The sequence below is a fragment of the Diceros bicornis genome, chromosome 6 (genome assembly GCF_020826845.1).
Source record: "Diceros bicornis minor isolate mBicDic1 chromosome 6, mDicBic1.mat.cur, whole genome shotgun sequence".
Classification (NCBI taxonomy): Eukaryota; Metazoa; Chordata; class Mammalia; order Perissodactyla; family Rhinocerotidae; genus Diceros; species Diceros bicornis.
The window spans coordinates 67,520,293-67,543,255 of record NC_080745.1 but is presented as its reverse complement, the minus strand read 5'-3'; the positions used below and the strand labels follow the sequence as shown (position 1 = coordinate 67,543,255).

The 22,963-nt window shown below is 48.1% G+C and overlaps 1 protein-coding gene across 2 annotated transcripts in view; it reads right to left on the bottom strand.

Annotated features, from left to right (window-relative positions):
* Positions 1-22,963, bottom strand: part of SUFU (SUFU negative regulator of hedgehog signaling) — a 101,150-nt gene that overhangs the window by 21,806 nt on the left and 56,381 nt on the right. Inside the window, exons 4-8 of one of the 2 annotated variants that reach the window (XM_058543883.1) lie at positions 13,525-13,667; positions 12,489-12,574; positions 12,142-12,214; positions 9,076-9,232; positions 7,134-7,245 (exon numbers count right to left, since the gene is read on the bottom strand). In XM_058543883.1, coding sequence (XP_058399866.1) covers positions 7,134-7,245; positions 9,076-9,232; positions 12,142-12,214; positions 12,489-12,574; positions 13,525-13,667 — 571 coding nt within the window. The remainder of the gene's footprint in view (positions 1-7,133; positions 7,246-9,075; positions 9,233-12,141; positions 12,215-12,488; positions 12,575-13,524; positions 13,668-22,963) is intronic. The other variant, XM_058543884.1, reaches the window with a different exon arrangement.

Below are 22,963 nucleotides of genomic sequence, written 5' to 3'. Positions count from 1 at the left end.
CTTAGAGACAACACTTTCATCTCTGTTAGCTGATTCTTTTGGTATTTTCCTCACTATTTCTAACATACTTTATTTCTACTTCCCGGTATTCCTTTTTCAGCTTTACCTATTGACTTATCACTACGGAAGATGAGCTTTCAGTTCCCTTCCATCTCACACTGCCACCTTCCCATCTTCCCAGGATAACTGTGTCGTAAGTTTGTTTGGATCAGTACTAAGTGTTTACATTTTTATCCTACACCAATTCTATTTACAACTGAGCCACATAGTATATACTAGGATTACTTTTCCTTTCTGGTGTAATTTTCTATTTTCCTTGGATTTAATAACTGTCTTGGTTTTCTATGTGTTTATCACCAATTCAACCCTAAACTAACTACCAATGGTCTACAGATTCTCCTAAGACATACAAATACATCAAGTATTTATCAATTTTATCTTCTAAAGACATTTCTTCAGAGGATCCTCCCAAACTACTTCAGTCCCAATTGGTGCACATCTGTCTTCATGGGATCACTCGTCCCTCTAACCCTGATGATTCCTCTTGCCTCTTTCTCATGTTGGACCCCATTTCCTGTGCCCCATATGTCTTCCTCACTCATTTTGATGGAGCATATCCTCTAGCAGATTTCACTTTATTTTGTAAAAAGGATGCTTCTCTCAGCCAAATGGCCCCCTCTGACCTGCCACCCTCCTGGGTTTCCAGGCAAACTAAAATACCAGCTTCACTCTGTGCATTGGTATGTAGACTTCCAAGGCCCTCTTTCCAGTTATTCTTTCCTGTGAATTGGCAGGCAACTCCTCCACTTTTATCCTCTTTTACAGGCAGTACCCAGTGGTGAAGATGCCGGATCTGGAGTCAAATAACCCAAGGTTCAAATCTTGGCTTGGACACTTATTCCAGCTTATTGACCCTAGGTAAATTGTATAATCTTATCTAAGCCTCCGTGTTATAATTTGTAAAATGGGGACAACAGCAGCCCTCAACACAGGGCCTGGCACATGGTGATACTCAATAAAAACTGCCTGCTCGGCCACAAGAACCTGTCTAGCCCAGGATTCTTTCTGTATTGGGAGCGCTGAGGGGTGGTTTATGGGATGGTTTAGAGGCACACCTCGGTAATTCAGGGATTAAATTTTTCTGTTTATTTCTTCTTTACCATGTCTCTATAACACATTCTCTATTTACACTTCCCACTGCAAAAGGTGACTTTTTAAGCATCCAAAAACACCTTCTCCTTCCAGTGTCAAGATAGACTCCTGATTTCTAGTGCTGTACAGTTTATAGTACATGCCCTGTTCATGCTGCCCACACTTTACAGACTAACAGAACCTTATCCATGTTTCCTCTCCACTCTGGTCTCTTCAGATTTAAAAGTCTTAATTTTTCCATTTTAGCCCAAAGGAACTGGTCATATTCTATCAACGGCAGCAGGCGTGGAAAGGAGAGGAGCTGAACCACTGAGACTCCTTTTAGCCACAATCCCAGTCCTGTGACAGTGGTGACGTCTGCACTGGCCACATGACTTGGGGCCTTCTCCTTGGGGACGCCCGGGAGCGAGAACCAGGGCATCAGGATTGGCAACTATTCAGATGTGAAGTGGGTCTGGCCTGCTGAGCCCAGCCCAACCTCTGGCTTCTGCTCCTAGCCTAGGAGATCATTCCTTTTGCTTTCAGATTGCTGACGAAAGCTCTGAACTTTCTAGAGAAAGAACCACTTGCAGGTCTCCCCTCAGGGCAGGACTGGAACAAGGTGTGGGTGGGGGTGAGAGTACTGGCTCAAGTCCACAGTTACTGTTAAGCACAAGGCTGTATCACCCGGTCATTCTGACAAATTCTCTCATAGGGAAGATACAAGGAGTAAAAGGTCTCAAAGGTTATTAGTAAACACCAATAACCAAATGATAAAATGCAATCATTTCACTGTGAACATCCCAAGGATGGAATGTAATAATGGAACAGTGGGACAGACTGTGGCTGAAGAAGACAGGGTGAGGAAAACTTGCCTTAAGGTTGTGGACTCCTTAATCAACTCTTAACTCCTCTGGGCAACAGTGCCCTCCATCCCCAGCCCTGCACTCTGACTTGGGTGGGAGATTAGGACCCCTGCTTTCCTGAATGAGCCTGCTCTAGCCAGAGCCCTTGGCTTTCTGTTTTCTGAGACGTTGAGTCATTTCCTCTCTCCAGCTCTCACCTTTGAGCCTTCCTTTTCCCTTCTCTGGAGAAGTGACTCACTGCTAAAGTGTTGGGTGACACTGAGGATCAAGGATGGGCAATAAAAATACTCCTGATTGTGCAACTCGAGGAAGGGGGATGCAGTTTGGACTGAGAATTCAACGTGTGGGCCATGAACTCTGAGGCTGGGGTGTTAACAATGGCCACGGCTTCATCTCTTTGGGGAAGTGGAGCAGAGAATGGAGTTTAAACAGGAATTCACCCGTGCTGGACTTGCTGTGGAGCCCCTTGTCCTGCCCTTTCAAATGTGTATTTCTGAGAAACGCACATAAAGGCAGGCACTTAGCAAGACAAACGTGGATTACAGAGGCCTGGGCCCTTCCTCCCTTCAGCCCTGCGGGGCCTGGCTGGGGCCCTGAGAGCAGAGCTGTTTCTCTCTGGGTTCTCTCTCCAGTGAAAACAGCCGTACTTCCCCAGCGTGGGAGTGGTGAGGGAAGCCAATGTGACAGACGCAGGCTCCAGGCTGGCTGCTGCCCTGATGCACTAGATCCCTTAGAGCAGGGTTACCCAAGACTGCCCTGGGAGCAAGCAGCCATAGCAACAGCCCAGCTGTTTTCCCAGATGGAAACTCACCTTCCTTCACTCATTTCACTGGATGCAAACTAGAAATATTCTTCTTCTAATTAATCTTCATGGGCCTCATAGGTTGAGCAAAACAAAACACAATTTTCTCTAAAGGATGACTCCCTGGCCAGGTCACAAGCTATTCAAGATGGGAACAGAGGCAGCAAAGTCATCTCATCCAAAAGGCCAAACAGAGGGGAACAGAGACATTCCTAAAAGTGGAGAGAAATGTATGTGTCTACTTGTGTGTGTGTTGTGGGGAGGGTGCAGCTGAGAATGTCACAATAGGAAAATTCACGCTACAACACTTTAATTCTCCAGAAAATTAAGGCAAAAAGAAAAAAAAAAAGCCTTATAGGTGCTGGTGCAATTCCAGAAGACCGAGAAACTTGGCTCAGCAATGATGGTTAGTTTGCTTTTTAAAGGCGCCTCAACTAAAAAGTGCTTCTCCCACAGTCACGAACCTTCCCCGCAAACATGTGTACATACATGCATGAGCCCTGCTCCTCTTTGGGAGGGTATGCGACCCAGAGAGCTCCCCAAGGTCCCCCAAGCTGAGTCCATGAGTCACTGGCAGAGGGAGGAGGAGGTCCTGGTACACCGATGCAGGTTCCCAGCATCAGAGCAATAGTTTATAGAAATGCAAACATTTGCATGTGATGCACCTGACCACACATGGCCTCCAAGTCACTGTGGAGAGGCTGGGGAGCAAAGGCCAGCCTCTGTAGAACAGTCCATGTCTAATCAGGCAACCTCAGATAGAGAGGATGCCCAGTGACCGCCACCCCCAACCCCAGGTCCTTACAAATGTTGGCAGGCGCAGTCCTTAAGCCAGGCTCCCAGTGGCACAAAGGAATTGCTTCCCATGCTTCCCAAACTCACCCAGGCAGGCAGTGGGAAGGGAGGCGCCAGCAAGCCGAAGGAGGCTTTTCTCAACTGATCATCTTGGGAAAAGCCAGATACAAATTTCACGGCTGGAATGCAAGGGTTGTGAAATGCTGGAAGAAGCCCCAAAGAGGGCCAAAGACTCTCCTTCCAGGAAGGCAGTGGGAGGAGGGCTGGTAAGGGCGAGTGGGAGAGAAGCAGGTTACCCAGCGGGGCCTGCCTTTCTGGGAAGCAGGAAGTAAGGCCTCAAGAAAGATAGAAAGAAATCCCCTAGCCCTGAGGTGGTGGAGGGGCCGGAGATAGGGTTCGTTTTGTTTCTGAACATGAGGAAAACAAGGCTTTGTGTCAAAAAGTAATTCTGGTATAAATGAGCCAATTATGAAACAGCTTGTTTTCTCTGGGATTTGGAAGCACTGAGGCTGACAGTATGTCCTTCCCTAGAGTTAAATACGCATAGTGAGCTTCTAACATAGGACTTTAGCCTTGTCCTCGGTGTCATGTCAGAGGTCTCCATTCATGCTCCAACTAGTTAGATGAGGCCCATCAGTGAGGCCTATTACTACCTCAGAGACACACAGTCACATAGACACACAGTCCAGTGTGTCCCTCATGGGGTCCCTGAGAATGGGGTAAGAACACCACACCAGGTTAATGGCTGACGGACTGCCCTAAGCTCTACCCTTTTCTAACCTTGGCCAAGTTACTTTCTAGCCTCTCTGCACCTCAGTTTCCTCATCTATAAAAGGGGGATAATAAGATTATCTATTCATTCACAGAGCGACCATGAGGATGAATTAAATTAATATGGAATAAAGTACCTGGAACATTCCCTGGCACATGTTAAGCACCATATAAGTGTTAGTTGCTGTTGAGTTGTGAAAAGAGCAAGTGCCTGACTCTCCCAACTAGGCCAGAGCCCAGTTCTAATGCCCAGGTTCCATCAGCCCTTCTGAACCTCTGGTCTATCTCCATAGCCTCCTCAGACCACGTTTGGACCCAAGAAGACCCATGCATCAGAGCGCCCCAGCCCAGAAAGCCTGACTAAAGGAAAATCAGACACAAAGACATAATAAGGCCCGCGCTGGATGCTCCCTGATAGGGAGAGAGCAAACACAGATGACAGCACATTTTGGGTCGGCTTTCTTAGTCGCAATCCATGTGGTTTATCTGAAATGGGGTCAGGTCCCAGAGTGGGCAGCACAGATATTACAATTGTGCTTGCTAATCTGAACTGAGTCCATCGTCATCGATCCTGAGATAACAGGGAGCTGGAGTCTTGAGACTTGAGGGGTGTGTTGGAAAATGTTCTGGGCAAAGGGGGAGGAACCATTTCTCAACCAATTGCTAACCAGCACCGAGCACCTCAGAGGAGACATTCTGATTCCCCCTAGACTGCAGATTCTGGCACCTTGGAGACGTGACTGGGTACTTGAGCTGCAGGGAGGGGAGACGACCCGGGAGGGCTGGCAGCTCTGATCTATTCCCACCTATCTATCTGTAGCTCAGCCAACTCAGGCCAAAGGGTGGAGGCTGCAGCCTCTGCCTTGTGACTAAAGATAGCTCGTGGACCAGATCTGATGCCCCACTGCCCAGTTAGAGGGTAGGCTGAGTCTGGGCTGTATGTGTGCATCCAGGAACCCAGAGCCTTGTGCACCCTTACAATGTCTGGGAGGTGTAGCAGCTAGAAGTATGCCCAAGACAGTGGGTGAGACCTCAGGCCCTTCCCAGATATACAAGAGTGCTGGCAAGTGAGGTGTGTCTCCGCAGGAGCCCCTGCCCTTCTGCCCAGAAACCTGGAGCTTCCAGAGGTGGGAGGACCATCTGGACTGAAACTGTCTATAAGTTATAGGGCAATCTGCTTGAGCCTTTAAGCCTTCAAGTACCTCCCGGCCTTCTACCAGTACCAATGGGGCCCAGAAGAAGAAGCCAAGCTCAGGGCATGGGAAGGAGTGTGGCCTTGGGACAGGGTCCAGAGTCACAGGTGGAGAGTTTCCAGACGCCCCATGACCCAGCCTGGCCATCTGCTGCTGCCAGGGCAAGATCATGGTGCCTTAAGCCATCTACTTCAAGGCAGCTGGCTGGAGAAACCCCATTGTTTGAGTTGAAAGCTGCTCGAAGATGGCCATGGAGGTTTCTCTAGGCTCTTGCCAAAGAGCTCAACTCTCATGGCTTCTGATAGCAGATTCTCTAGGGAGCCATCTTGGGCAGCCGGAATAATTCTCCCTTCTCCACAATCTGCTCCCAGGTTGCAGCCTCAACTTTACCCAACCAGGACGCCCCTGTTTCATCCCGGTCAGCTCCTTCCCTTGCTTGTTAATATTCTAGGGTGCCTTCAAGGTCCATCTCAGGTTCTTCCTCCTCCAAGAAGCCCTCCCTAACTACTCCAGATCATGCTGTCTTGTCTTTTCTGGAGTGCATTAAATCACTACCACTTCTGGGGATCATGGGTGAGCAATTGGAGCTAGAATTCAAAGAAGAAGCTATTTCTAACAAATTGTATCTACAGCCAGACTCATGCCAATTAATTAATTCATTCACTGTTTCAGCTCACGAACCCCTAAAAGAGCGTACACCACAGGTGGCCGCCTGGCCCTAAGCTTGCCACAGAGCAAGTGTGTAATAAAGACTTCTTAGAAGAAGGATGGATCACCCTGGTCTTGCAGGAGTGGTCTGCCTCCCTTTTAGCCGAGGGCACAGCAACTTCCTCCCTGGCAGGCAAGGTTCCTGCTCTGGGCTGCCAGCTCCCAGGCATCCTCTGCCAGCAGCTACTCCCTAGAGCTGCCCAGGGACTAAAGGCAGAAGGGGTGCCCAGCTCCAGCCCTGCCCACCATTTGTCCCCTATCAGAGAGGAAGAGAGGTCAGCAGGAAGCGGATCTGACCTCTGGGGTGGCCACAGTCTCTCCCAAGGGCTATAAGGGCCCCTGCACAGGCAGCAGAGGCCTGCAAAGGACTTCCCTTCCCTTCCCTAGGCCCCATGGAAGGGAGGCAGGAAGAAGGGCCTTAGCAGCAGGCGTCCAGTATGAGGCTGGCCAGACAGGGAGGCCCCTGGGGTTGCAGCTATCAGCCGGAGACCAGGCTCCAGGAAGGAAGGAAGGGCAACTCTGGCCGAGGCCGAGATAAGGAGGGGAACTGTGCTCAGCACAATGGGCTCCCACAAGGCTGGGAGGCCCCAAGTCAGATTTTGCCCCAACCTGGCCTCCTGTCTGCTCACACAGCCCATGTAAATATTTACTGATGTTTATATTCCTGGTCCGCTGGGTCCCCTCTGAGGCCTCTTCCTATGACCCACAGATCTGTGTGCTCCAGAGACCCTGGGCCCATCCAGCAAGGGCTAGGGGCATTGTTCTCTCTCATGCAAGCCCTTTAGAACAAAACTGCCCCCTCGTCCCGGATCCGGGACACCGCTGTCAGGAAGCAGTACTAACCCCCTCTACGGGCGGGAAACTTACGGGGCCCGGTCGTGGGTGAGGCCATTCTGCCGCTGAGGGTTGATTGGCGGAAGGACAGGTTTGCTGTTGATCTCGAGTCCTCTCCTCAGGGTCTCCCGGATCTGCTCTGTGTCTGAAACAACACCACTAAGTTGCATGATGGCCCTTGGGGCTCCCAGCATCCCCCAACTCTGCCCTTGGACCCTGGCTCTGCAGATGTGCTGGGGCAAGGCCCCCATGAAGGCTGGTCCTGAGGCCGCTTAAGGCATCAGCTGTGCGATCTGAGTGAACGCAGAGGGAGGACACAGGGCAGATGAGACACTTCGCTCTCAAGAAATTTTTGGTCTGAAGAGTGCCATTCTTGTAGAACACAAAGCGTGGCCTCCAGACTTCAGAAGGGCACCCTCCAAAGCAGGGCTCTTCTCCACTGTCCTTTCCCTTCCTCATCACAGGTCCTAGATTTACCCTTAACATAGCTCCAGACAGTGAGTGACAAGGCCTTTGCCACTGCCCAAGACCACCCGGGGATTCTTATGGATGCCATTAGGGGCTGCACGTGCCCTGCCAGGAATGCGCAGATGCCTCTTACACAAGTGGTCAGCTGGTATCTGTCTCTGTCAACTCTTCCCCTTGGGCTGGGTCAGTGAGATGCTGAGGTCGTCTCCCCACCTTGGTCCTATCCCAGGGAACCCTGCCTCTCCATGGGTCTGCCAGGGGCCAGGAGGTGAGAGAGGAGTCCCTTGGAGGGATTATTTCTTTGTGAGGTGCTTTGCTGGTCTTTGGGGTGAAGCTTACTAGTCTGGTCCCCTATATTGAGATTTTGGTCTAAGATTTACTTCCATAAACCACAAACACATACAAAAAAGCAAACTAACGGTGGTTGCTCAAAGGGTGGGCTTAGGGTAGATGATGGAGGTGATTATTAACTTTTCTAACTGTTTGACTTGTTACAGTGGCATGGATTACCTTTATAATTTTTAAAAAATAGCCAATAATGGTTCAAATTTTGGACGAAACTATGAATCCCTCCTTAAATTACCTCTTTTGTCAAAAGCAACTGAATGATTCTATTAACTGTATACTTTCTCTCAGAACCTCCCATGGGTTTGGCACACCATTAAAACAAGCATGAAGGAAAGAAAGGGGTCAGATATTTGCACTAGGGGTTTAAGTTGTTCTTTACGGAAAAAGAAAAGCTTTTATAAATGCTATCACATGTGAGGTATTTTATTCAGGACTGTAGGTATCTTATTCTTCAAAAAATAAGAGAAGGTAGAGAAATAAAGAAAGGAAGTACAAAAAGAAGCTGTAAACACATGTATATGTAAATGGATGCTTTTCTGTTGGAGTTAGTTAGGGATGCCCTTTGTTTTTCTTTGGCCAAGACCAGCATGGTGAGCTTCCAACAAGAGAGCCATACCCTCCTTCCCCAAGGCCCCACCCAGAATGCAGAGGATAAGGTACCCTGCCTATGGCCCCTTACACTGTATCTGCCGGACAGTGGGGTGGGGAAGTTTGCAAACTGGCCTTACGCTCAGGCCTCTCTTGTCTAAGGCCTGGAAAGGCCTGAGGCCAGAGTGATCCTCGGGTCTGGCATGGCTTTCAGGCTAGAGCTGGGCCCTGTGTCAATTCCGTGGGTGGCCGACGCTTGTTCTCTTGCACTTGGGTGGACTATGGCCTTTTCCTGTAACTGTTTTATGGCTTCCACTCACCTCTGTGACCTCAGATTGCAAGGGGCAAACCTAAAACACAATGCCTCTCCTGGTGGTGCATTTGAAATACACAGAGGAAACACGGGAGAAATGGGTCAATAGAGCTCCCTTAATTCCACCCTGCTGGGAGACTTCACTTGCTGTTTAAATCCTGCCAGGAAATAACCTATTGAATGGGCTGTTTTTGTTAGTGACCCATCCTAGAGAACCCGAAAACCAGGCCTAGGGAAAGGGAAGGGGACAGCTCCTACCTTTGCCAGAAAGCCGCCGGGGCTGCGTGCCAATGCAGATGCTCCGGCTGTCCTCGTCATCCTCAGGGGGCCGACTCAGGTCATCCCAGGCACACTTGGCACTGACACCGCTCAGATTGGAGCCGTCCATCTCGATGCCTTTGTCTACTCTCTCCTGCTTGGAAAGAACCAAAGAGCCAGAGTTCCTTCAGCAAACCGGTGGCCCAAGGTCACCACCACCTTCCAGTATTTACTGAGCCCTTGTTAAGCGCTGAGCATGGGACAGGTGCTGGAAGAGCAGGATCTCTGATCTTACTCTACCTGGTTAGAGTGACCGTCTCGGCCACCACTGGACTCCTCCAGGGGAACCAGGAATTAGGGTAAGCTGGGAAGAAAGAAAATCCCAAGGAAGCTTCTCCTCTAGCATCAACTTTCCAGTAAAATGACCTTCACCCTTGTTTCAGAGCCCTGACTCTGCCCACCCCAGGCTGGCCCGTGGAGCTGATGTGGCAGAGCTGGGAACGACTTCCCTGAGGAAAGTCACAGGCCTTCCTCTCCTCACTGATCATCTAGGTAGAACCCGCCAGGCGATGCTACAGAGGCCAGGCTAGAAGCCTGCCACAGGCGGGAGAAGGCAGGACTCAGCCCAATTCCCGCCCCCCCCCACCCCGCCCCCGACTCTACATCTGCAGTTCTCTCTTCTAACAGCAGAGGGTGTGGTCACGCGGTGAAGCGCCACCAGAGAGCAGAAGGGCAGGCTTTCCGCTAGCTGCATGGCTAACTTGTTTGGCAAAGGACTTTGGACGGAGGTTCTTTTCTACTTCTTAGACTGAAATGGCCTCGAGGGCAGTAACCATCTGCAGACCCCACCAGAGGCCCTGCCTTCATGCAGGTCTTGGCACTGTTGAGTCCAAACACTCCCCAAATGGCCTCAAGGAAGAGTTGTACCCAAACATCCCTGGGATTTCTGGTAAAACTTACTTCTGTGATGGGCTCTGGATTAAAGGTCATCTGGAAGGCTCTTGCAACCTTGCTCATAAACAGCCATGTGGGCCAAATAAAGCTCCTGAGTGGGCACCTCCATAAGAGTCTGCACCTCCCTGTCTGCCTGACCTTCTCCCCATGGCTCCACAGGTCCAAACCAGCCTGCTACTCGGCTAGGGAGCCTATCTGGGGAAACATAGGGTAAGCTTACGTAAGGTCCTTATTTCTTGAGACCCGTCAGCAAGTGGCCCTGCCCTGATGCCTCCTTCCCATCAATCACGCTCCCCTCCTTTCTAGTGCTACCACCAGCCTGGGCAAAGCTGGGGATTCTGAGCAGAGTCAGGGAGAGGCTGATGACAGGGAGCAGTGCTCTAGGCAGGAGCATGTGGGCTCTGGTTTGCTTGGGGTGGAGTCTGAGCTTCTCCCTCTCCACTGCTACCCTGAGGCCCCTCACCTAAGCAAAGAGCTAAGGACACTCTTGGCTCAACTAGTTCAGCTCACTTACTTTATAAGTGAAAAAGAAAGAGTTAAGATCCAGGGAAGTTGAGAGACTTGTTTAGGCATACAGCTGGCTAGTGGTGGAACTGGGAGCAAAGGAACAGGAGCCTGCTCTAAAACGAACAGCCTGCAAGCAGGCCCCAGAAAGGCACAAGAGAGAGTAGAGGAGTTCCCACTTGGTGCACAGAGCCACCAGGAAAGAAAGCTGAACTTTCTCACCAAGGCCCCTTGCTTGCTTTTAAAGACCACTAGGTGCTCTGGGTTCTACTGGCTGGTCTCAGGGGAGGCTGATGACGAGGGAGGAAACTGTTCTCGGCATGCAGGGAAAGGACAGGCTTCTTACCCTATCAGCTCAAAGGATCGGGTTCTTTCTTAGTACTTGGCACTTACAACAGGGGCGAAACAGCAGCCCACAGTGCCCCATGCTGGATCCCAGTGTGGCTGCAGAACAAGGGCTATGGAAACATAGCCTTCGTGGTTCCTGGTTCTTGCATAAGCAGAAGCTACAAGGAAACCAAGTTTAAAGTAGAGGTAACAGGATCCTGGCAGCAATTTGAAAACTTCAGTGTTAAATGCACTAGGAAAATAGAGGAGCATCATCTGTGAATGAGTACAGTTTCTGTCCAAGAACTCACAGGTCTGCAGTCAAGAACCCAAGGACTGCTGGCTCCATGTCCACCTGCTACCTCTCCCCTGCCATCTCTTATTCCTCCTAAAGGACACGTAACTCCTGGGAGCTGCCTGTAGCCCACCAGATTTCTACAGAGGCATAAAAGGTTCAGAGATGGCAATGACCTGCAGTTGGCAGGGGGAAAGTAGAAGGAGGCAGACACATGCCAGCCACATTATTAGCTGTCTGCTGTTCCTGCTTTGTGAGCAGCTGGAAGAAAGAATGTTATGCTCTACGTGGCTTTCAAAATTCACCTGCACACAAAAAGAGTGCTGCTTCTAAAAAAACCCAAAGATGACACTGAAATCCTGTACAGGTGGGCCACAGTGAGTGGGCAACTGCAGGCATGTGTATATAAAGACTTCCTTTTACATATCAAGAATGTCAACCTACCCAGGGGAGGAGCCCAGTGTTTGACTGCCCAAGATGAAAAAATGTACCTAAAAGGGGGATGGGATCGTTAGACCAATCAGCGTCACCCCTGTAGCCGGGCTGTGGGGTCAATATCATCTATTCTCCTATCTGTTACAGGATGGTGGTGGCGGTGAGGTGGCTCCCTGAAAGAAAGTCTGTGTTCTTCTAAGAAAAGGAATGTGGGAGGATGAATACTGGGCAAGCAATATCCACTATCTTGATTTTCTTTTGTTGTTGGTGATCTGATTTTTTAAAATCAGGTTTATTGATGTATAATTTGCATACAATAAAATTAATCCTTTTTAAATGCAAAAATAAATATGTCTGAGACAAGCTTTCCTGGCCTGAAATCTCTGCTCTCTTATGTGCTCTGCAGAATTCAGGGGACAAGTTCCAAATCATGCCATATTTCTACTCACTCACAAATAAAGCTCCTCCGTTTTCCCAGGATGAAAGCCAGTGTTATTTGGAAGAGGCCTAGGCACAGTGGGCTAGAAAGGTTTTCCTCACTCAAGACATACTTGCAGGTGTGGATCGATCTCAAATATGGTCTCTCCCCTCCTCATGTCAGTTATCAGCCAGGGGCCGCCAGCGCTGTGGACAAGGAAAGGGGACAGGATGGTAACTGAGGGTCTGGGGCTGAGGGCTGGGCGTATAGCCTGCCCTGTTTGTTGTCCCAGGCCTAGAACACAGGGGAGTGGTCAGCAGTCAGGAACCACCACCGAGAGTCATCAGGAAGCCCTGATGTGAAAAAACCAGCGCCTGAACACCAGTGTAAGGGGGATCCCACATGTGAGGGGAAGGAGGGACTCTCACCCCCAGTCCTAGGGAGCCAGGCCCCCACCTCGTAGGGCAGGGGTATACTCACACGGGCACTGTCCGCAGCAGCTCCAGGATGCCCTGCCCATTCCACTGCTGAGCTGCATGGAGCTCCTCGGTGCAGACACCAACAATCTGAGACCCGGAGACAAGATGCCATTGTGCATTAATGGCCATTCCTCCCACCCATCCAGAAGGTCAGCCACCCAGGCTCTCTCAGTGTCACTTAAGTGGCGGGACCACAGGCAGGATCTATTCTCAAAGGCTGGTGTGTCCCAAATGGGATGGTTCCCTTAGGAGGGAATAGCTGCCTGGCAAGGAGATGGATGAGTCCACAGATGGGGCACTGAGGCCTGACTCTTGCTCTGCTGTGACGGGTCAGGTGTCTGGGTGACACAAAGTTGAGCTCTAGACTGCAGAGGAGAAAAATCAGGGCCCTGCCAACTCAGGGTGGGGCCCCAGCCCCTGTCTCTGGAAGCAGGGGAGGTGCAGGGGGATGTTCCTGCCCAGTCTAGGACCACAGGGAATGTAAACAAGAGATTTCAAGACCCTTCAAGCTCAGAACAACGACCAAAGGGCCCCAGCAGCTTGCAGAGAAGCTCCCTTCCTTATCAGGGGCTGAGCCTTTGAGTAACTCTCAAGAGAAACAACTGAACCTGCACAGACCCCATCATGACCACTCCAAGCCCAGCTGCAGCCAGGGTAGACGCACACCCCTCCTGGTAAGGGCAAGTCCAGCCCCAAGCTGCCCTCCTGCTGGGAGCTCCTATGCCTGTGGCTGTCTCCGTCTTCACTGGTTCACAGAAGTACTCTCCCTGTTGTCCCTCTCAGCTACAGCTGTTCTCTCCTACCCAAATGGCCCTTTCTCCTTCCCCTCCCTTTTCCCCTTCCCCTTCCCCCTTCTCCCATCTCAGCAGGTTAAATCAGACCATCTGAATCTACCTGAAAAACCATCAGAGGGAAGGGAAAATGGAAGAAGATCAAAGGAAATCTCCTATTCCCTTCACTCCCTCTACCCAAGCCTCCTGTCTCCCAGGACTTTTTCCACAGGGAAGGCTCGAGCCCACGTCCAACCTGTGCCTCACCTGGAGGAAGCTAACTACCCCAAACGGTGTCTGCACGGGTTGCATCTGCGGATCCTCTGTCAGCAGCATGTGCTGAATTCTTGACTCACTGTTATCCAAAGGGCTGTGCCAAGACACGTGGTCCCCGCTGCAGAAGGTGTTCTCTGTGGGAGAGACATGAGGGCCCTCAGCGTTTGAGGCCCTGCATCCAGGCCTAGAACCTGACCTGAGATCTGAGAAGCCCAGGTTGAGAGGCTCACCAGCCTTCCAAGGTAGCCCCTGTGAAGGAGGGGAAGCATTCACTTGAATGGTAGCAAAGAGTGTGGATATTTCCCCACTGTTCCTGCTTGCCAGTTCTGCCAGCCTTCAGTAGAAAGGGACAGGCTGCTAGTGTGGATGCTCACTTGGCCTGTAAGTCCAAAGACTTCTGGTACCTTCCCTTCTTTGGAGGGGGGCAGGCAGCCATGATCAGGTCTGCCAAGAAAGAATGAAGTGCTTTACTGAGGGGCCACCTGGTCAGAAGTCCTCGGGGAGGCTGGAGGGCAGTGAAAGCCCTTCACCTTGGAAACACAGACCAGGATTTCTGTGCTGCTGAAACAGTGTTCGAAAGGGAACTGCTAACCCTGGAAGGCCTTTGAGATTTGTCACCGGTTTCCCACTGGTAGATAAATACAGGGATTTCTGAGGAATGCTGGAGGCTTCAAGTAAATGGAGGTCTGGATCGTGCCTCACACACCTCAGCAGAGATGGATAGTCTGCAGGGGCAGCTGTTTCCATGAGGACACAGATGTTGTGCTCAGGCTGCCCAAGAGAAATGTGCAAACACAGCCACCTCACAGCCTCACCATTGTACTTCACACAGGCTTCTTACTTAAAAAACAAATGTGTTTAAGGTAGCGTAACCACAAGGAAAAAAACACTCCCATGACATGAAGTCTCCCATGACCCGACTCTGATCTTGGGTGCTCTGCATGTACCAGCCTATATGCATTTATAGGTTCTCTCCATTTTCTTCCTTCTAATATAAATGGCAACACACTGTTTTGCACATTTCACTTAATTATATATCCTGGAGATCATTTCATATCAGCACATAGAAAACTACCTCATTCTTTAAATGGCTATATGGTAGTTCATTGTGGTCTAGCACTTACAATCTGAGAATCTCAACAGCTGAGGTCCCTTCCCTTTTTATCAATGTTTAAGGCAAGGCAGAACATGAACACACACACACACACACACACACACACACACACACACACACACACCAGCCTGAAGGCTCCCAGGGAGGCCTGAGAAAGCTTCTGCTCTTACTTGTCTTGGTTTGAATACTAACTCCTAACTCCTTCCTGTGTCAGGTGAAGTTATACAGCCAACTTTTACATCCAAGAGACAGGCTAACCTCAAAAGCATTCACTCAGGAGGGAGAAGGAAGACTGCTTCCGCTAAGAGATATGGGCTAGTAAAGGGGAGAGAAGGCATAGCTCCAGGCAGAGCCAACCAGAAACCCCCAAATTTCCCAATTCCTGCTGGGCCCACTCATCTCAGATTCCCTCTTCTTTTACAGAAATGTGTGTCTACAAGCAGCTTGCATGATATACAAGTAAGAAACAATGCAACAAGTAAAAAGATTGAGTTAGTAATTAAAAGCCCCTCCCACACATAAAAGTCCAGGCCCAGATGGCTTCAATGGTAAATTCTATCAAACATTTAGAAAAGAATTAATACCAATTCTTCACAAACTCTTCCAAAAAATAAAAGAAGAGGTACCACTTCCCAATTCATTTTATGAAGTCAATATTACCCTGATACCAAAATCAGACAAAGGCCTTACAAGAAAATAAAGCCATAGACCAATATCGCTTATTTGTACAGACACAAAAATCCTCAACAAAATACTAGCAAACCAACAAAGCAACATATAAAAAGGGTTTACACAATGACCAAGTGGGATTTACCCCCGAAATGTAAGGTTGGTTTAACATTAAAAAAAAATCAATGTAATATAATATATCAATAGAATACATGTAAAAAAAAAAACACATGATCATCTCAACAGACACAGAAAAATCATTTGGCAAAATCCAGTACTCTTTCATGATAAAAATATTCAAACTAGGAATAGATGGGAAAGTCTTCAACCTGTTAGAGGGCATCTACAAAAACCCTACAGCTAACATCATACTTGATGGTAAAAGAAAGGATTAATTCCCCCTAAGATCAGGAACAAGAGAGAGGTGCCCACTCTCACCACTTCTATTCAACATTGTATTAGAGGTTCTAACCCGGGCAATTAGGCAAGAAATACAAATCTAGATAGATTGGAAAGTAAATAAAATTATCCCTATTTGCAGATGACATGATTTTGTACATAGAAACTCTAAGGAATCCACTAAAAAAACTATCCGAATAAACAAGTTTAGCAAGTTTTGTAATATACAAAAACCACTTGTATTTCTATACACTAGCAGTGAACAATCTGAAAATGATATTAAGAAAACAATTCCATTTATAATAGAATAAAAAAGAATACAATACTTAGGAATAAATTTAACAAAAGAAATGTAAAACTTGTACTCTGAAGACTATAAACATTGTTGAAAGAAATTAGAGAAGACCTACATAAATGGAAAGATATCCAATGATCATGGATCAAAAGACTTAATATTGTCAAGGTGGCAATATTCCCCAAATTGATCTACAGATTCAATGCAATCCCTATCAAAATGTCAGATGCCTTTTTTGCAGAAATCCACAAGCTGATCTTAGAATTCATATGAAAATGCACGGGACCCAGAAGAGCCAACACAATATTGAAAAAGACCAACAAAGTTGAAAGACTTAATTTTCCGATTTCAAAACTTCCTGCAAAGCTACAGTTACCAAGACAGTGTGGTACTGGCACAAGGATAGACTTTTGATCAATGTTAACAGAATTTAGAGTCCACAAATAAACCCTCATATTTATGGCCAATTAATTTTCAACAAGAGTGCCAAGACAATTCAATATAGGCAAGAATAGTCTTTTTAGCAAATGGTGCTGGAACTGGATAGTCACATACAAAAGAATCAAGTTGGATCTCTTCCTTACACCGTAAGCAAAAATTAATTCAAAATGGATCACAAACTTAACTGTAATAGTCAAAACTCTAAAACTCTTAGAAGAAACATAAGAGTAAATCTTCTGACCTTGGATTAGGCAAGTTTTTAGACAAACACCAAAAGCACAAGCAACAAAGGATAGATAAACTGGACTTCATTAAAATAAAAACCTGTTGTGCTACAAATAGTACCATCAAGAAAGTGAAAAGAAATGCACAGTGCAACATTTCCCAAACTTTTGAGTCATCCATAATACCTGTCAGGATTTTCGACATATCTGTGTGCCACCTGTATCATCACCCACCTGTATTTTTCCCCCTAAAATTGACTCACTTTTTTAACCTAAACTTATTTTAAAAGGAAACTTAATATCACCATACTAAATAAGGAAAATAAAGGGAAAAAATCAGTGTTGCTTACCATAAAGAGAAAGATAACTTTATAACTTCGAAATAATTCAATGAAAACAAAATATTATTAATTTATAACTGATACTGTTGCCTACCTACCTTTGTTAAAAACTGAAATGAACAAGGGATAAAGAACTGTTAGAGGTTTAAAAAGTCATATCAAATTGACAAAACCAGCAGGATTGAATTAGAGAACTGAAAGGGGAAGAGAGTCATCACTAATCATTTTATTTAATGTCTTGTCCAGTTACCACCTAAAATCTCCTCTGGCTTTGGTAAACACTGACAGGCTGGTTAACTTTGCAGTTGGGAAGGCCCCGCTCCTATCTGCCTCTGCCCCTTACTAGTTGTGACCCTGGGTAACTTGCCCAATCACAATTTCTAAGCTTGCTTCCTCATCTGTAAGCAGGAAACAGTGTGCCTACTCAGCGTGCTTTCCACTGCTGCACGTTATTATTCCTGTACTGGAATACAGTACAGCTACTCTAGTCCCTTTACCAGAAAAGAGAATCGGCCACAGAGCCTGTAGTTAATAGTAAGTGGCAGTAGGTGGCACCATTGCTCATGGTTTAAGAAAGAGCTGGGCCAGTTCCCTCCAGTGCCCCTGTCTAGCTGATGTCCAGTCTGTAGAAATATATACCTCAAACCTGACAGGGATTTAGGCTGGAAAGGTTTGGAGTCATGATCTTTTATTAACCAGAATTGACAATGATTTAAAAATAATCTTGTGCAAACCCAAACTGTTTAAATAAGAATGAACTAAAGGTATTTTGTAGATTTAATTTGGGAAGGGGCTTAATTTAGGCAGCTGGGAGGGGAGACTCTAGGGCAGGCAAGGGAGACAGATCCAGTCGCTGCTCCAGGACCAACATACTCCATCCCAAGCGTGCGTGATCAAGAGGGAGTTAAAGAGGGGAGGGGGAGGAGAAGGCATAACCACCCACAGAAAGGTTTTGAGAGCACGATGCTAACAATCTTCCAGCCTGCGGCAGGGTCTTTCTTCCCCAGCCCTGCCTGGTGGGGGAACCGGACTTATTAGCTCTGCTGTGGCCGAGAATCAGTCTTTCTTAACAAAGAAAGAGCCTTGGTCACAGTTTTCAAGCCTAGGACAAAGCCACAATGGGCTCATTCTCAAGTCTGGTCTGGTCTTTATGCCCTGGATGCTCGGCCCCATTCTGTGTGGAGCCACCGCAGGTCTCAGCACTCAGGCCCCAGCGCCCATCCCAGGAAGCTCTCAGCCCCTTCAGAGGGGTTTTCAAATGCTAATGCCTCGGTCAGAGGCCCAGCTGTTCAGTCGAGAGGTTAGAGGAGCTGGCTCCCTGTCCCTTCCTCTCTCTGGATCCCTGACGTGTCCCTACCAGGATATTAGGATGCTAATCCCTGGGACACCCACCCAAACCACACAGCAGAGGGGCCACCTGGGGTCTGAAGGCAGGCCATTCCAGGTGAGGCCTGAATGCTCACTTTCCATTCCCTTCCCTCTTCCTCTGGGCTCTGCCTCCAGGTACCATGAGAAACCTCCCTCAGCTGCTGCCTGTCTGGTAAATTCATTGGAGGGGAAAGACCTCTCCAGGGAGCAAAAAGAGTCCAAACACTGCCAGGTACAGTTCTGCCCCCTGCTTAGTTGAGAGAAAGGTTTCATTACTCTATGTCTCCTTCCCCATTAACAAACAACTCCCTGGTAAGAACTCTTAAAAGTTGGGGAGGCTGTATGGGTGTGCAGATTCTAACTGGGCCCTCAAACTGGCCGTCACTCTACCCCCAGCTCCCAAACATCCAGCTTTAGGCATGGTGGTTTGAAGTTGGACTGTGCCAGATATAAAAAGTTAGTAAAATCTAGGAAAATGGGTTGCAGAAAAAAACAGCTATTGTTTGCAAAATAATTAGTGCTGCCTTTGAAACACTGAGAACCAAATACATTCTTCAAGAGTTCTTAATTCATCCCAACTCTGGAGAATGACTGTCTCCATTCTGTGTGAAAGTACAGGCCTAGCGATGTTTTATACAATAGCTCAGAAAGCAATGCCCCATGCCCCATCTCAGGGGTCAGAATTAATACGCTCAGTCCAAGGAGAACAGGTTAATGTCGTCTTTTGGAGCCCAAGAGAGTAGGTTTCTCATGGCTGAAGCTTGGAGTCCCGAAGTTAAACGCCCTTTTGAGTGCTCTGAGATGGTTACACGTTCCGGGGATGGAGGGCAAGGGCAGGAAACCCAGCTGAACTGTGCCAGGTGTCAAATGAGTGGGTGGTCTGCAAGAGGTGTTTTAGAGAGAGCAGGAAGATGGGAGGTGCCCCAAAGCAGGCTTGAGTTTGTCAACTTTAAGGTCAAACTTCTGAACAATGGGATAGCCATCAGAGCCTCTCAAGAAACAGTCTCCATCCTTCTTGCCTTCTCGGTATTCACAAATCACTTTAACAACCAGGACCTAAGTGTCCTATATGAAGACACAGAGCTGGTTTAGGAGGGCTTAGCAGTTCTTTCCTAAAATGCCAGATGTGCCTGATATGCTCCCAGATGCTCCCAGCAACACAGACTGCTGACAGGGAAGGGTCAGGTAGCCTATCCTCCTGCCTCCAGAAAGTCCGAGGATGAAGCCAACACACATGGGGAGAATCTGGCAACTGCCTAGCCTCACCCTCCTTCCTCAGAAGGGCCAAGCTGCTGCTGCAGCCACTGAGGGCTGGTCGGCAGAGATGGGCCCAGAGAAGGTGTCCTCTGAAATTGGTGAGAGCCCTTTAAAGTCAACTGAAGGCCCAAGAACTGAAATATATTCATGAGGGCAGAAACACAAGTCTGCAGAGGCCCAGGCAGCCTCACGACTCCCCAGTGAGAGAAGACAACCTGGAGGTTGGCTGAACGAACCAGCCCGGGTGAGGCAGTGGAGGAGGTAAAGTTCAAAGTCAGTCCTGTTGGCCTTTGCCCAGCTCAGATGCTCCTAACTGGGGCCACTTAGTGTGCCCACTGCCCCTGCTGGACCCCTCACATAATCGTATCCTAATTTCTGAAGCCCAGGTGCTTTTTCCTTGCTCTAAGCCAAGCTGGGGGGAAGCGAGTGGGGATGTGTGTGCTTAGTCTATTTGTTTCTCGGTATATTTCCAGAAATGAAGAGCCTACAAAATTTTAGGAGGTCATAGGGTGTAGGACTGATGTCCTGTAATCTGATGTCACTGCCACAGATTACATTTCTGGAGCCTTTAACACACCCATGGGATGCTACACTCATTCTGGGGAAGGGGTGACCCCAGGCATTGCATAGAGGGCACTGCCCTCACTATCCTAGCACCCTAGATCCCAGAGCCTCCACCACCTCCAGCTAACAGCAACCCCCGAAGGAAGGGCACAGGCCCTCTTCCCACTGGGGAAGATCAGCACTCCCCTCTTCCCAGTAACAGCAACTCGCCTTCCTCCAGGGATCCACAGAAAGCTGTGAATGAGCACTGCCCTGCCTGCCTGCCCCTACTCCCCATCCCCCAAGCCAAAGCTAAGAGTTCAGTTCAGAGCCTTGCAGCAGTGGTGAGGCAAGGCCCCCTCCAGGAACTCTGGATAGCAGTTGAGAGCAATGATGTATGCACATTACACAGGAGCAAAAAATAAAGATGTCCCGGGTAGGTAGGGCCGGCCCCATGGCTTAGCGGTTAAGTGCGAGCGCTCCGCTGCTGGCGGCCTGGGTTCGGATCCCGGGCGCACACCAACGCACTGCTTCTCCGGCCATGCTGAGGCCGCGTCCCACATACAGCAACTAGAAGGATGTGCAGCTATGACATACAACTATCTACTGGGGCTTTGGGGGGAAAAAAAAATAAAAAAAAAATAATAAAAAAAAAACAGATGTCCCAGGTAATTCCCCTTTAACACTTGAGCGCCGCGAAGAGAGGATAAGAGTGGGCTACTCTGCAGCTTAGGGGCTTCAATTGGTAGAAAACAACAGAATTTGGCACCCTTGCCCTTTTCCACATACATGCACAGCAAACAAGATGCTTATAGAGAAGGAGATTCTGGGAGCATGATGGCACAATAGCCCCACTGCAGGGTTTCAAATCAAACTCCTCCCAAGAAAGGCCAAGACAGAAGCCTTTCTTTAAGAAAGACAAAATAACAATAAAACAAATAAACAGTGTGTGGGGGAGGGAGACATTCTCTGCATGTGTGTTAAGGAGGCTTTGTGGGTAGCAGGCGAAGATCTTCATAGCTGGGTGGGTGGCATGGATGGTAGCCAGTTGTTGTTCCAACCTGGTCAAGTAGTGGAAGCAAGAATTAAAGCCCTCTCCCACCATTTTAAAGTTCTGAAAGCAGTTTCATGACCTGAAAGTTAATTTGAGTGTTTGGTTAGAGAGCGTCCCTCAACTAGTTCTGTCTGATATTAATTTGGCTAAATGTGGTTGCAAGACACTGTGCGGGAAGTAGACGTGCAGTACCGCTTGATTAAATAAAGAGCATGAGAAGACATGTTTGTTCTTACAAAACTGAAAGGAACCATAAAGGATACTCCTTCTAGGTTTTGCCCACAATCAAAGAAATCACCAAGGATTAGAAAGCCAGTCCAAGGAGACTCAAAATTGTTTCCCTATGTATTTTCTTAAAAACCTCTTGCTCTCCAGCTTCCTCTCTCTCCCTCAAAGCCACAATCACAAAGGCAAATACTGAAGTATAAGGAAAATCTCTTTCACAAGCAGAGAAGCTCAGCAAACTGGAATAGGGGTTGCAGCAGGGGAGGTAGGAGGCTGGTGGGCCGCTGAGGCCCTGGGGCTCTCACCCAAAAACGAGTCTCCAGGAGGCTGCAGACCTTTTAGGACCGGCTCACCACCCAGCAAAGGTGTAGTTCTCCCAGAGGCAGTCTGCGGATGCCTGACACTCACCTTGTGTCTGCACACACAGGGCCACAGCAGGACAACCTCTTCTCCCCACGGTGACGGTGAGTACCTCGACCGCAAACAGCTTGGTAGGGGTTTACCCGCCACAGCCTGTGCTGTCACTAGTCAAATCCTATTCATTCATCCACTATGTGCCATGCCCTCCTGTAAGGCATACAGGTCCTCGCTCACCATTTCAAGGGAGCCTTGAGTCCTAAGCTAGCAGGTTCTTTCTCTTTTCTTCTAAAGCAGCTCCATCTGTTTAGACACCTGTCATTATGGGAAGGAAGAGTCTTCTGCCCAGAGGCTTGTAACAGGGGAAAACTTGCCCTTGCTCCTCTCACTCTCCTTAACTGGCACAGAGGGCCCACCATCTACATGCAGGTCAGATTCCAAGCTCCTTTGTCCTTAAAGCCAAAGTGACTAAGGGGGTTTTAAACTTGCAGTCCATACACACATTTCAACCCCCCAAAATGCCAGGAGATCCTGTGAAGCTTTAAAATCAAGCATATGATTCCACTCCTTCCATCTTTTTCCTGAAGAAACTAGTTAAATCTACAATGAAAATCTGTTTAGTTGCTAGGCACATATAAACCAGTACAGTCACTTTGGAGGGCCACACGGTAGAATCTATTAAGATAAAACCTAATCATTCTACTTCTTAGTATCTACACTAGAGCAAAACATGTTCACCAGGAGGAATGAACAAGGATGCTCACAGCACCTGTGCACTGTTGGCGATAGTGGAAAAATGGAAACAACCTAAATGTGCATCACTAAGAGAACAGTTAAATTATGGCTTATCCATACTACAAAACCACAGGCAGCAGTAAAAAAGAATTAGATCAATCTTTATATATTGACACGGAAAGATCTTTAAGATATACTGTTAATTGAAAAACCCAATTGTGAAGGACAGTACAGTTGCACTTACATTAAAGAAGGAAAAAAAATATACAAACCCAAACCACTTCTATAGGTACCTAGTAGGAGGTGAATACAAAGAAAAAAGTCTAGCAGTTGCAAGGACCCACACCAAACAGATAAAGCAGTTCCCTTTAGGGAAGGGCCTAAGATTGGGTCATGTGATCAAGGAGG